This window comes from Myzus persicae, unplaced genomic scaffold, assembly GCF_001856785.1.
Source record: "Myzus persicae strain clone G006 unplaced genomic scaffold, MPER_G0061.0, whole genome shotgun sequence".
NCBI lineage: Eukaryota > Metazoa > Arthropoda > Insecta > Hemiptera > Aphididae > Myzus > Myzus persicae.
The window spans coordinates 27,202-42,189 of NW_019102330.1; the positions used below are offsets into that span (position 1 = coordinate 27,202).

General features: G+C 27.8%; 3 protein-coding genes across 7 annotated transcripts; 2 read left to right on the plus strand and 1 right to left on the minus strand.

The window, feature by feature from the left end:
- Nucleotides 1-4,033: 4,033 nt before the first annotated feature.
- Nucleotides 4,034-7,726, minus strand: LOC111031880 (engulfment and cell motility protein 1). The gene is made up of 9 exons (XM_022311994.1): nucleotides 7,376-7,726; nucleotides 6,717-7,194; nucleotides 6,102-6,646; nucleotides 5,820-6,029; nucleotides 5,507-5,752; nucleotides 5,126-5,404; nucleotides 4,890-5,065; nucleotides 4,684-4,814; nucleotides 4,034-4,216 (listed from the first exon to the last, which is right to left on the minus strand). The coding sequence occupies exons 2-9, from the start codon at nucleotides 7,159-7,161 to the stop codon at nucleotides 4,047-4,049; spliced, it is 2,202 nt and encodes a 733-aa protein (XP_022167686.1). The 5' UTR covers nucleotides 7,162-7,194; nucleotides 7,376-7,726; the 3' UTR covers nucleotides 4,034-4,046.
- Nucleotides 7,727-7,853: 127 nt separating this feature from the next.
- LOC111031881 (ubiquinone biosynthesis monooxygenase COQ6, mitochondrial) lies at nucleotides 7,854-10,565 on the plus strand. 4 transcript variants are annotated; one of them, XM_022311996.1, is made up of 10 exons: nucleotides 7,854-7,937; nucleotides 8,291-8,488; nucleotides 8,553-8,770; nucleotides 8,832-9,083; nucleotides 9,157-9,273; nucleotides 9,348-9,416; nucleotides 9,528-9,638; nucleotides 9,714-9,943; nucleotides 10,013-10,128; nucleotides 10,213-10,442. In XM_022311996.1, the coding sequence occupies exons 2-10, from the start codon at nucleotides 8,299-8,301 to the stop codon at nucleotides 10,440-10,442; spliced, it is 1,533 nt and encodes a 510-aa protein (XP_022167688.1). In that variant the 5' UTR covers nucleotides 7,854-7,937; nucleotides 8,291-8,298. The 4 variants fall into 4 exon arrangements, with proteins under 4 accessions (XP_022167688.1, XP_022167690.1, XP_022167687.1 ...); XM_022311998.1 differs by lacking the exon at nucleotides 7,854-7,937 and adding an exon at nucleotides 10,479-10,565 and having other exon boundaries at nucleotides 7,944-8,488; nucleotides 8,553-8,774; nucleotides 8,851-9,083; nucleotides 10,213-10,394; XM_022311997.1 differs by lacking the exon at nucleotides 7,854-7,937 and adding an exon at nucleotides 10,479-10,565 and having other exon boundaries at nucleotides 8,094-8,488; nucleotides 10,213-10,394.
- A 1,303-nt stretch (nucleotides 10,566-11,868) lies between these two features.
- Nucleotides 11,869-14,265, plus strand: LOC111031882 (U6 snRNA-associated Sm-like protein LSm8). 2 transcript variants are annotated; one of them, XM_022312000.1, is made up of 5 exons: nucleotides 11,869-12,105; nucleotides 12,250-12,322; nucleotides 12,612-12,652; nucleotides 12,725-12,852; nucleotides 14,083-14,265. In XM_022312000.1, the coding sequence occupies exons 2-5, from the start codon at nucleotides 12,292-12,294 to the stop codon at nucleotides 14,171-14,173; spliced, it is 291 nt and encodes a 96-aa protein (XP_022167692.1). In that variant the 5' UTR covers nucleotides 11,869-12,105; nucleotides 12,250-12,291; the 3' UTR covers nucleotides 14,174-14,265. The 2 variants fall into 2 exon arrangements, with proteins under 2 accessions (XP_022167692.1, XP_022167691.1); XM_022311999.1 differs by having other exon boundaries at nucleotides 11,869-12,079.
- The last annotated feature ends 723 nt before the right edge of the window (nucleotides 14,266-14,988 follow it).

Genomic DNA, 14,988 nt, shown 5'->3' on the forward strand with positions numbered 1-14,988 from the left:
CACTTGGATTAGCTTCGCAATACTCTAATGACGATTTGATAAGACAATATTTAACGTACATATTTGGCTTATCATTTTTGAACCCAGCGGAAGTTGGAGATATGTTTTCAATGGGACTAGCAGCCATACAACCTTTAGATGATAAAATAACTCAATTTTCAGACTATTTAGTAGATACATATATATCAGAGGATTCAATTATTCCACCTCATGTATGGGTAGAAAAAGTTCCAGCATTCATCGCACAACCAATGCATGCGAATCCTTCCATAACAAATTTAATAGTTATTTTGAGTCTCCGCATCCTAATATATTCAAATTTATTGACATTTTAAAATTAATTCAGACCGAGACTGTAATTTTAATACAAAGTTCTCATAAGCCTAAACTACATAGACGATTACAAATTAGAAACAAAATAATTTTCATTGATACCCAAATAAAAAAGTTAAATAAAAAATAAATATCAAATTTTGAGTACTTACAAATATTGGCTAAAAAATACAAGCCTAAACAATGTAATAAATAATTTTTTAAAATTATATGCATATTATATTATATTATTATTACCATACATTTATTTTATTGACTAATAATAGGTACTACTTCCTATTTTGTTTAACTTATAGATTTATTATTTGACTGATGTTTTTTAACTGCACTATATATTTTAAATAAGTAGTACCTATAATATGTTTTATTTTTATTGATTATTTTTATATTATTATTATTTTTAACCAAGTCTGATATTTTTAATAATGAATAAAGTATAAACATTATTCATTTATGTGGAACTGTTTGGTGAAGTTTATGAACCACTACTTAATTCTATATGGGAGGCAATTAGTGTGAAACTTTTTGGGAGGCAACTCGTATATAATTATGAACTATCTTGTCATCGGAGGCAACTCGTGTAAATTAACCTTTTTATTTACGATAAGGACAGGAGGCAATTCGTATATTTTAGGAGGCAACTAGTATGCGCCGGATGTGTCCGCCAGCCGAGTTGAGTTGACCATCCGTGGTGGGACAGCTGTCTGAGGGTGCAGCGTAGAGGTGGGGGTGGCCCAGTTTATAACTGAAGGGCGACCTAACACGGATTGTTAATATTAAGATATTGTTGCCAATATTATTAATTAAAAGATAATTATTTACCCACAGAAAAATGGTTTAATTAATATTCCATAACTTTTCTAGCAATAGCGTATTTGAGGGGGGCATAGGGGCATTTCCCCCCTCCCCCAAAGACCGAGAATTTCTTTTTGTTTACTGTTTTGCGGAAGCTGTAATTATAAGTTAAATTCCATTATTACCTACGAGTATAATGACTAGGACAAGATCGAATTAGTGTCTAAAACCCTAACCAAATAAAAACAAAACTATTCTCTTCAAGTGTCCTTATATCTTAATAGCTGAGAGATTTTCGTATTGTGCCCCACCCCCCTGAAAAATTATGATTATTTTTTATTTGATAAATTGTTTCAATATTAACGAAAATTTGTCATATTTTAGTTTTTAAAAATATCTAATGGTCTGTAATTAATAATTATTACATTGCAATGTTAATTCGGAGAGGTCGTCTTCGATGAGCACACTGATGCATTTCGGAAAAAATATACAAGAAAACAATAGGTATTATTACTGTCTGAATACTTGGTATAAAAATGTTCACAGTTCATAACTATTAAATGACCAGGTTATAAAAATAACGAATCTTCATCGTAAACATAAAATTGAATGATTTAAATAAGTAGGTAAACAAGAAATAAAAAATTGAATAAACACCAGTAGATTAAATTGAAAGTAAGAAAAAATTATCTTTTGCTTTTTATCGTATAATTAGGTTTAGGTAAAAACTTGAAGAACCCGGAAATCAGAAAACTATAAAAAATTTTCGAATTTTTTTTGAAAAATACCTTTGTCAAGTTCATAAACATAAGCAATAAGCATGTAACCTATATTTCATTATAAGTTTACGTATTTAGTTTTTGTTATGTATTGTCTAATAAGTAATATTATCAGTACAAGAAATTATTAACCACCTAATGTAAAATATCTGATACATTTGTTCTAACTGTTTTATTGTAACGCTAAACAAATAAAAAAAAAAAATTATCTAATTCGACTATGTGAGCTACTTGAAGTTATTCCATTGTCACCATGTACATTTTTAATTCTTATTCAAACTAAACAATAACATTCGTACATAAATAAAGAGATTTTATTCAGTTTATATCAACAACGTTCACTCACCAAACAATCTTTAACACTATCAATAGTCCTTAGTGTACTCAATTTAAAATTAATGCTATATAATATAAGCGATTGTCATGAGTGAATGATCAATATGAATGCATTTAAGCGCTGTTTTTTGGTCTATGGTATGGGTGGTATAAATTATTATCGAGAACAATTTAAGACATTTTAATTTGCTGTGAACTCAAAACATTTTACAACTCAAATATCGTATGGGTAAACAACATATTTTATTTTATTTAAATACCCTCATATCATCGTGCATAATATTTTGAACAATTTTAAATTTCTGATTGAGGTATATCTATGAATCTATGATAATATTGACATACTACTTATAGCTACCATATTATTTTAATTTCTCGATATGAAAATATCCATTATTAGTTGTTACACTTAATTAATTTCAAAATGTTTGTACTCAAATTTTGTAGCTAAAAATATCTAATCATACCAATAAATAGCTTTACTTTATAGACATTTCAGAGTTTTTAATCTCTATATAACCATAACTGGCTTAACTTAGGTTGTTTTATAATTTGATTATTTTTCTTTGAACAAGTACATTACCTATGTTGATCTAATTTTTTACCAAAATATTGTATTTCCTTAATCGTTAGGTATAATATTAGATCATTATACACCTACCATTAATTGTATTATTCACTTAAAAGTCAATAATGACGTATCATGGTTACAAATAGCTTTTAGATTAAGTATATTTTTAATTATTTATTGAGTACCTATATAAAATTATAATATACTTATGAAATTATATTTTACAGGCACCAACGATTGATCGGGATATGTTTGACATTACCTCAATAGTAAGAATATATTTTTATGAAATTACATGCTTTGGGAAAGTCGTGTCTAATTTAAAGAGGCTATTTTTAATAATCATCTGTCATTGGTATTGACTAAACTTGAAGCTATTCACAAAAAAATGATACATTTAAATATGGTTAATTCAATGGAAAATGACAATAAAAATTAAATGGTTTGTCATACCTGGAATAATTGTAAATTTAATATCAATTAATAAATATGTGATCAAATGTCTTATATTGAGTTGTTTCTACAGGAACAAACAAATGTTGATAACTATATCTAATATCACATTATTCAGCAAATATTTTGTCTATAAATGAGTATTCTATATTTTATTACTATATAATCAAGTATAATCAAGATAAATATATTTAACTCTACAAAAAAATAATAATAAAATAAAAATGAATTATTTTAATATAAATATTAAATACAACTTAAAATGCATTTTTTCATTTGTAAAGACTAGATCGAGTTTATAAAAAAGTTAATCTTATTAAAGAGTACTATAAATATATGAGTAATAGAAAAAATAAATACGAATAAACTATAATATGACGTATAAAAAAAAATATAATATATAAAAATATATTGTTTCCTTATGGATTAAAGTCCTATACTTTTGAGTACTACACACAATGATTTTGCATTTAAATAGTTTTACTAAAATTTAAATTCTTATTTAAATAAACAATTTTTAATAATTCATGCTTATTCAGGATATCTCACTATACTCCGTTTCAAAAGAGAACACCCCAGGCGGTGACCAGTTTCCGTGTATTCTATTTTGGAACAGAATAAAGTGGAGGGAAATATTGCTCATGTATAGTTCCCTCCATAGCAGCAATACAAAAAATTAAAGTTTACCTTACTAGAACCCTTATAAACCTAGTAGTTTAGATACTAGATAGTATATGTTATAAATAAATAATTTGGTCATAAACTATTTTTTTAGAACTTCATTTAAAATCGTAACAGAATTCATAGTTTGGTGGATCAGCAGGTACAGGAGGTGGATCTTGAGGAATATCTACTCCAACTCCTTCGGCATCCAGAAGTCTAAGCTTTATCTCCATTGATAATAATGTTTCCAAATCATTCTCAGCTTCTTTACTTGTCATTTTATTTCCTAAATAATATTTTCAATATTAAGAAGTACAATTTATATAACGAACAAGTCTTATAAAACAAAATTTTTTCCCTACAACTAAATTAATTTTGTATTAATAAATATTATCCCCTGAGTATATAAAATAGACTATAATTACATTTTAATATTTAAGCAGTGTTAAATTATCACTGTTGATATAAAAATCTTGTACATAATATGTGTTATCACTGAAAATATATGTACAAGATATTTATATTTTCTAAATAATTTAAGTATTTCTAGTGGATTACTTTGGTATACAGTAATACCCACTAAACACACTTTTTAATATATTAATGACAAATTTGTAATTTTAATACAAATCAATATAAAAGGGTAAACATTTGAAATATTTATTCATTTGCTCAGGAGGATTATATTCTAGAGGTTTAAATCTCAAAGCCCTAAACTCAAATATATATATATACATATACAATTTTATTTACCTAGTAATGCATTTATTCCGTCAACCCAATAATCATAAACCATTTCATCTGGAGCGACAAAATAAAGAGGTGTCATTTCCACAGAATCTAAAGTCAATGAAAAAGCTAATTGATGTGTGGATTTTCGGCCCCTATTAACATAAAATTATTAATCAACTACAATTATTTATTCATATTTCAATTATTTTTAATGTTAGTAAATTTACTTGGCATCTTTCATATGAGGACAGTCTTTACCAGTAAGCAATGCTTTGATATCGACCACTCCCAACTTATTTGGCAGTTCTTCAATTGTAGGGACACTTTTATCATCACAATCACCATAGTGTAAAACTTTATGGTTTTGTGATAATCTTACAAACCAAAACTTATCTTTAACTCTCTAAAAAAAAAAAAAAAATTAGTATGTAAGTTTATAATTTATATTTTAGGATTTGTTAACCTGCCCACGCTGTGAATATTTAGTAAAACGAGTCCCATCAACCATGTAGTTGAGTCGTTGTTTTTTAATAAGTTGCACAATCTCAGGAGTAACTAACTCTTTAAGTTGTACTATAGGTCGAGCATGGCTCTCCCATTGCTCTCTAGAAGTACGTTCTTGTTGCCATAGATTAGTTATTTCAGAATAAGTGAGAGTAGATAATTTTTGTCGAAGTTTTTCCAAATTAGCTGGTTGTGAACCTAAAGCTCTAGTGATTTGTTCCCGTACAACACTTAATACCTAGAAAAATATCAAAGCTTATAACCTTATCAATTTTTTTCAAAAAATATTATAAAATTGCATAAAAATAAATAGTGTATTTGAACAGTTTTTTAATTTTACTTTGACAAAATCTTCAGTTGTTGCTCTCATTTCCTTCCATGTTTTATTTAGTAATACAATACAAACACAATATAATTCATGGAAAGGATGATCATGGCTAAAAAATATTTGATGATATGTAGTAGTTTGTTCGCTGGGAAGTTCGCCAATCCTAAGTATGTTGCAAAGTAAACGTACTAATTCAACAGATGATCGACCAAAAGGACATTCATGTTCATCTGCTCTACATGAATTCTCAAGAACAACCTAAAATTAGTATAAAATAATCAGTTAAAATATTTTTTTTATGGTTTAGGTAGCTTAGAACTCTTACTTTTGTATAAGCATCAACATGATTACGAGCAAAATATACCATACAATCTAAAGCTAACATTCCGGGAGGAGTCTCTGTAAAATCTAATGCAGGATTTATGTCATATTTAAAGCCCAATTTTTTATAATCTTTGGTAAATGGACTAAGTTGTCGTCTACTAGCATCTCCACCACTAATTGTATCCAATTCAAATGCAATCTTTCGCAACTCCTAAATTTGAAATAAATTAAAATTAAAATTTACTGTCAATGAACATAATACAATTTATAAATGGGTGCTCACCTTAATCTTTTCGTGAGCATCTTGATCTTGTGGGTCCATTTTGGTATTCATTCTTTCTTCAAGCAGTCCAAAACATAATGTTTGCATCACATAAAGTTGGTGAGCCATTTCAGATCCAACTTCACCAGATGATGTTTGTATGATATTTTGTAGTATAACATTGCGAACTTGCTTCGTACATAAGGTACTAGCAATAATTTTTCTTTTAGCTGGATCGGCTTTCAAAAATAAAGCATTTATCAAAGAGAGTGCATTTTGTTGGATGATCGGATTTTGATTTTCAAGACGTAGTACAAGGTTAGGAAATCCTACTTCTTTTTCTACTTGACCATACTTAGCAGAACTGTTTAGAACAATACTTTCTAATATAGATAATGAAGATTGTACAACTTTTGCTTCTTGTGGCCTAGATGTTTGATTATTAACATAGCTGGCAACCATATTAATAAATGGAGTTTCTAAAATATCCCAAGATACAATTCCATGGTCCATTAACTCGACAAATGAAGCAAGCGCATTAGCTAACATTGCTCCTTGACATTTACCTGCAACCAAAAAATTATTCAAATATTTAAGTTCTTAACAACAGATATATAATTATTAGTTATGTTATACCTCTTTCAATTAAGCTTATAATTAAAGCCAATCCTTGTTTATTTATGAATTCAAGAGCAAATGTTATATCAGTACTACATTCTGCTAACTTTTGTAGGGCAGAAGTTCTTTCATTTTTATCGTCAGAACCTTCAGAATGAAGTGTTTGCAGTATGTCGTATGCAATCTTAGAAGGAGAAAATGCAAGTCTCAATACAGAACCATTTTTAATTTCATTCCTATTTTTTTCAGTGACATAGTTTTGGTTTGTTTTTTCAGAAAATTTCAAAGCATATTGTTCAGGATCAGTTAAGTCCCAACCACTACACAAGTCCTGGATTATGTTGGTTAAAGGTATCTTTTGATTGAATTCTTTAAGTTGTGGATTTTCAGATTCCATTTCAACCGCTATTTTCACAACGTTTGCGTCCAACGAAGGCATCTTTTCTGGTTTATTTAAACTCATGAAATATGTGGTTACAAAATTGAAAAATCAATTCTGAAAAAAAATATATGTAAGGTACCTATTAGCATTTATCAAGTTCGCCTCACCGTTGCGTAAGTCAATGTAAGGGTGTGACCTGATATAAAAACTGAGGGTTAATAAGATTCGCCCTCGGTCATTATTGGACAGGCCCAGTCGACTATCAAGGAAATAAATATTTAAAAACTATACCAACCTCAGATATTGGGCTGCAGTTAGTATTTTTGATACTTTAAATGTATTATGATTTATGATGCATTTAAAAATTAATCAAAGGCCCGAAAATTGAGAAGAAAAAACTGAATTCGTATAATACACTTCAATTGTTTACAAATTGCTAACTTTTAAATTACTTTTTATCGGTCATAGTATACACATTCAACAATAAACCGGTATTTGGAGTAAATAGTACTAATTTTAAACAGCAAGTGACATAATATGACAAATTGACAGTGAAAATATATTGTAAATAATTAAATAGGTAATTAGTTTATTGGTTTACAATGTTTACAATATAATTAATAATAAAGATAAACAATTTATAGTTATCTATGAGCTCACTTATCGCATTCTGATAAGGTGGTAACCACGGCACAAAATAACTGTGACCACGGTTCAAGATAGATTCTATATAATATGATAATTGATAACACCACAAAATTCTATGATGATAATAAAATTACTAAGCGGGTTTTTACTTTTTTTGGGTTTTGTACTTTTCAAGTGGGATTAATCAATCAACATTGTTTACAACTCGGGTATTTTAATTTTTTAATATTTCATTCTAATTTATAATTAAATAATTAAATTATAAATGTTTTTAAATTGAAATACAATCAAGTCGTATACTAGTTTTGCATTGGCCAGCATTCATTTATCTGAAGTTTTGACACAATTTTCGTTCCAATGTTCATTTTATTCATTTAATGATATCAACGCTACATTAACTATTATAATATTGTTGCTATAATATATTCTGTTTAGATTTTTAAACATTTTATTTGTGGCCAATTTGTTTACACAACTTTCTTCATGTTATGTGATTTCACTAGCAGCTGTATTGTTTTATATTTTTAATGACACTATTTTAAAACATCTATTTATGAACTAGTTGAAAAAATGTACCAAAGAATGAATTTTATGTCTTCGCGCATAAATCTGAAAACGAAAATGATGTCAATAAACTTATTTGCCAACCGATTGTATTTGTCCCTGGGTAATGTCGCAAATTACTCTTCGAATAAGAAATACTACGATGTCGTTATAGCTGGTGGCGGAATGGTGGGCTGTGCCATGGCCTGCAAATTATGTAATTATTTGTCCAATCATTACTAGAAAGTATTTATCAATGTTTAATTTAAATTACATTTCAGCTAAAGAAGCTGCACTACGTGGCATGTCCATCCTTCTATTAGAAGGAGGTCCAAAACGTAAAGAATATGATTTGTGCTCAAAGAAAAATACCCTTGACAAGCCTTACAGTAATAGGGTCTCTGCCGTGAGCAAATCAAGTGTACAACTTTTACAATCGATTGGGGCATGGCAAATCATAGAAGATTTAGAACGCTGTAATGCAGTCAAAGAAATGCGAGTAGGTATTTAAAAAACAAACGAAAAGAGACATTTTCTATGCTACTTGATTAAAATTTTAGATTTGGAATTCTGGTGCAGGTAGAAGTGGTGGTGTCAACAACGTGTTAACATTTGACAATGCCAATGATTTAGCATATATTGTTGAAAATGACACTATTCTTGGAGCACTGTACAAACAAATTAACGAAGAGCAAAATATTACTGTAAATTATGATTCTCGGGTTAATCAATGTAATTTGTCTGATTCCCATAGAGATTTAGCCACTATAAAAGTGGCAAACGGAGAGTCTTCCTTTGAAACTAGTCTCTTAGTGGGTGAAATTTACTATGAGTTCAACTTTAAAATATGTAATAAAAGTAAAAAAAAATTCTCCACATTCCTAGATTGGCTCAGATGGATATGGTTCTAAAGTACGTTCTGCCATTAGTGGTCAGCAGTATGTTGGTTGGGAATATGGTCAACGTGCAGTCGTGGCAACTTTACATATACAGTCTGATGAAGTAAAATTGTTTTGAATAATGTATTATATAAAATTATTCACTGTTATTGTTATTAAATACATTGTGTATTTCAGAATGATATCTATAAAGGACATGTTGCTTGGCAAAAATTTGCTCAGTTAGGTCCAGTGGCTTTATTACCCGTGAGTTACCAATTAAGTTTATTATAATTTATGTCCATTGATAATCAATGTTATAACTTATAAGAATGTTCTTAATGTTTTAATACTTTGATTTGTACTATCAACAAACAGTTGGATGATAAAACATGTTCACTAGTATGGACAACAAGTTATGAAGAAGCAAATCGCTTAGCAGAGTTGAGTGACAATGAATTTATTGATGCTTTAAATGACAATTTATCGGTACATTTAAAAAAAGTTAAATACTTAAATGTATTACTATCAATTGTCTTATAATTTTATAATCCTATGGATTAGGAAGAAAAAGAATCAAACGAAAGTAGTTTACTATTAGCAGACGATGCAGCTCATTTAGTGTCCAAGGTACTCAATAAATACTGCCAATCAAATAATGAGAATAATCAAAACAAAAAAATAAAATCTATTCCACCAATTGTCGTTGGTGTAACTAAAGATAGTAGAGCATCATTCCCATTAGGCTTTGGACATGCATGTCAATATGTTGGTCAGCGTGTTGCTTTAGTTGGGTAAATACTTAATAATAATTTAGTTTTTTAAAAATAATTTTTAATGAACTTATACATTACGTATCTTAGAGATGCTGCACACAGAATACATCCCTTGGCTGGCCAAGGTGTTAATTTAGGTTTTAGTGATGTTACTGAATTAAGTGATCAACTTAACCAATCAGTATTAACAGGCGCTGATATTGGTTTGTAGTACCTTCTTAGTAGTATTTAGTCAGTACTATAAAAAAGTACTGATTTTAAACATTTAAATTATGTTTTTCACATAGGAGATCTGAATGCACTTTTAAATTATCAAACTGCAGCACAGCGTCGTAATATACCTATTATGTTAGGTGTTGATGGCATTCAGAAAATTTATGGTAGCAAAAACAATTTAGTGCCTGCTGCTATTACAACATTAATACGTAACGTAGGACTTTCATTTTGTCAATCTGCTTCCATAGTAAAAGTATGTATTTTCAAGATAAAACATTTGATAGTCCATGTTTATATATAAAATAATAATTATTGTTCTTGTTTTATTTTCAAACAGAAACTATTGAGTGACAAAGCATCTGGACTACCTGTATAGTTTCAATGTATCCAAACAAGTGGTTTATTAAATATTATGTGTTAAAAATTAAAATTGATTTATTTGATTAAATTATATAATAGTGCATTAGTATCTCATAACTTTATACTTTATAGCTTCCTTTATAAAAATAAAGTTGCTTTATGCATTTTTTTTTTTAAATTATTTTAGTTTTAGATGGCCTTTTAAAGATTGATTAGTTTTAATGTGATCCATTTAAATAGAGCTTCAACAGCTCCTGTTGGTCATGCTTTCATTGATGAATGGGCCTGTGGCATATTATAATTTTTGTTTTCCAAGCTGGGAGCCAAACAGCTACTATTTGCTAACCTTTAGGATCAGAGGATAATTCAAAATCTTACTACTATATTATTTTTATGTTCATCATGCAGAGGTGTATAGGTACTCAGTAGTCAGTCATCTGAAAATTACCCAAATGTATTACACATTCGTGAAGTAGTGTCGCCAATAGGAATTTTGTAAAGTAGGAGTCATGAGAGAATTGGAGATTCATAATTAATAATAATCATTTTAAAAACAAGGTGGTTAGTGAGTTACCAAATTCGTTTTCTCAAACAATCCTTGTTCTCAAAGTTACAGACACAACAACAAAAATTAGCCGAACCGATAAACCGAGCTGTTCTTGAGTGATAATCTAAAGTTAGTTTCAGGTACTCTTGTCTCTACCATAATGTACACAATATAGGAAACATGCGTCATACAAATACGCGCATCGGATAGTAACGTAAGAGTAATTTCTGGAGAGTAACGTGTTATTTTCCACGTTATTAAAATAAGTTTCGGATGTAGAATGTATTTAAAATATTAAATAATTGGTACAAGTAATTATTTGATGTAACGAGTAACATAATTTTATTACTCAATAAGTCAAAACTTCAAAAGTAATTTACTGTTTACCCAACACAGCATGTAGGTACGGAGATATTAAGGTTACTTCGGACATCTGGGTTTGGGTAGTTGAGTAAGACTCATTTTAAATTATGCATAACCACTTTCTACCGGCGAACAAAGTAAAAATTGTGATGAGCTAAAATTTAATTATGGATAATAATATTGAACTTTGCAGAATGGACCTATTATTCTTATGAGGTGTTTGTTCGAGTATCCACCATATAAATATAGTGTGATATATTATTTATTTTAAGACTATGACATTCAAGGTGAAACCCACTATTAAAAACCTTAAAATTAAAATTTTAAATGCATGACCATGAAACTAAATAATTTTTGTTCATGACATGACGAAATACCAAAATAGACTAATTATTATTTAATATATTTTAGCACTACCTGGTTATTGGTTACTGTACCGATGGTGACAACAATGATAAAAGATAATGTCATTCTTATCTTTGTAACGCCGAAAAACAAGTAAACCGCGATTTGAGTTTGTGTTTGACATGTTTAGTATTTTATGTTATTCTTTTACCTGTTTCAAGTTTTTATAAATATTTATCAACAGTTATGCTTATGTTAAATTAATTTCACCTCTTTTTTTTAATTTCAAGTTTTTTCAATTCTCAGTCGGTTTTTGACCACTTGTAAGTGAAATATCTATATAATAGTTGTATGTACACTCAATTTATTTGTATTTATAGAACTGTTATATTTTTACTATATTTGTGTAAAATACTATTTATACCTAGTTAACATTAGTTTATTTGTATGTGTACAGTTGTTACCTTATAATTTAACGCTATTTTATTTTCAGCTTCAAGACTGATCATAATTTGCTATACTTCCGAGTATTACAATGAGTTCAGGACTGGAGAGCTATGTTAACCGTATCCTTTGAATAAAATAAATATTACATAAAGTTCATTGTTACATTGTTGGTTACTAAATAAAAACCACCACAGATATCTTAGTTTTAAAAATAATTTTATAACTGCATATGTTTATTGGTATAAACACTGTGTAGCTCTACAGAACGAGCAAAATATTATCGTTAGTACATAATCATCTTAGAATGAACTGCACAATTTTACAAAAACTTAGTTAAATTAGTAGTTTAGTATACTTTGATTGGGTTATGTGATGTAAGTACTATTTTCCTTATTTTTTTATTGTTAGATACTGTTTCTATTATAACATCAGATGGCAGAAACTTTGTGGTAAATAAACTGATTCTTAATAAATATTTCACAATTTATTAAAAAAATGTATTAACTAATTTTTTTTTTTAGGGTACCCTCAAAGGATTTGATCAAACTATAAATATAATCTTAGACGACAGCCATGAACGTGTATACAGCCCGAATCAAGGTGTTGAACAAATTATATTAGGTTTACATCTCATTCGTGGTGACAATGTGTAAGTATTAATTCAAACATAATCTTATAATTTTTTAGACTCATAATTATATTTAAAAGTAACATACATACTATAAATTACATTTAACGATCAAAATTGTTAGATGATATATTTTTATAACAAAATATTATATATAAATATAACAATTATTTTAGGTCTTATGAAAAATTGATTGGTGATCATTATTCATTGACACATTAAGATAATTGAAATATATATTACTAATACTCATCAGCATTAAGTATTTACATAAAACCAGAAAATCCTCCACTGTGAAACCTTTCTTATGGCTGATATTCTTATTTATTTTAACAAAAATTTACCAGTTGAAATATACATATTTGTAGAAAACTTTCTAAAATGGATACATTTATTGGTTTCACAAACAAGAATAATACCTACCTTGTGTATATATTTATACAATTTTGTATTAAATAAATATTCTTCTATCAACAAGCCATTTATTTATTGAATTTTGGTTTTTATCACCTAATTATTTACGATTTGTAACCATTTAATTTGTTACTTAATATTTTTTGTTTAAAATATTAAACAGTTGACAATATTATCAAAACAACATATAATAAAATCTTATGGAAACACATTTCATTAAACACATACCCAAATAATTTAAATCTTTTGCCTTTATTCTCACTGCTTGCTGTAGATTTTTGTAAGTCACGTTTTACGAAAGAAAAATTATTTATGAAGGGCTTGTTAAGAAAAAAGTATTAATATCAACTAAAATTTGTTTATTTAAATTTTACAATTGCTCATTAAATTATATCATGGTTTAAACATCCCTTGAATGCACGCCTAGTTTACCCCTAGTGTTTGCAACATTGGATAATTGTTGTGCATACCTTTAAAATTCAAGCTAAAATACATTAATAAATCATTGAATCAAATGTAGCTATTTGTTGACAATAACATTGATACTTCTGCTGTTATAATTGTTTGATAGTATTTAGAACACAGTGTATTATTATTTCTATGTGTTGTATGTTCTACTAATAACTAATTATGAAAGTTTCTAACCAGCTTATTGATAATTTTTATCTACTTTAATTATTTTAACTATATTTGATAGTCTTGTTGTTTGTATTTTGTTTACATGTAATTATGTCGATTTGGGCCTTTGTCCAAATTTTTTTATAAATAAATAATGTATGTTTTATAATTGTTTATAGTTGAAAATATATTTTTAATAAATAGTTGTAAACTTTTCAGTGCTATAATTGGTGAAGTAGACGAAACGATGGATTCCTCAATTGATTTGAGTGCAATCAGAGCAGAACCTATTGGATCAGTAGTATTTTAAGACATTTTATAATATTATGAATATTAAATGCATTGATTCTATTATATTAAGTAATTGTTACTATTAAAGCTATGATAGTAATATAAATATAAGGGCAAATATTGTGTTTTTTATTGATTAAAATAATGTGTATATCAACTATTATCTTCATTAATCACATGTTCAATGTATAAATTATAATGAAAAATAATGAAGAATTAAAATGGTAGTCTGTAAGTGTTTTAAAAACCACATTATTACTTGTAAGTTATAATGCATAAACACCAAGAAGTAAAATAGGTATTTATCACTTAGGTATTCTGTAGTAGTATACTAAACATACATACTTGTCACACTATTTTATCGAAATTAAATAAAATACATTATAAACAATTACAATACATATTATTAACTATTTACAAAAATATTTATTTTAATATTTCAAGAAAATTCTATAGAATTAAAGCATTCAATTGTTCCTTGTATTTACAATGAGACATTAGTTGTATGAATTATCATTGAAAACAACTAAATATTGCCTCCGCTATTTACTGTAGTAGATACTTTATAATATGTATAATATATATTATATTTTAATACTTCTAGTGCAGAAATCTTAAACTTTATAAGCACAAAAAAAAAAATACATTCATTTTAAATATACCTATAAAAATTAAACTAATAAAAACAATTCTTCCCCAAAAAGTGTCACTGCTTTTTCTTTTATCAATTAAGTACCATATCTTGTATTGGGTAGTTATTACATTGGTGTATTGGTGTATGGATACTAAGTAATATAATAATTTTGGGAACAGGCCATCAGGTAATTAATATTT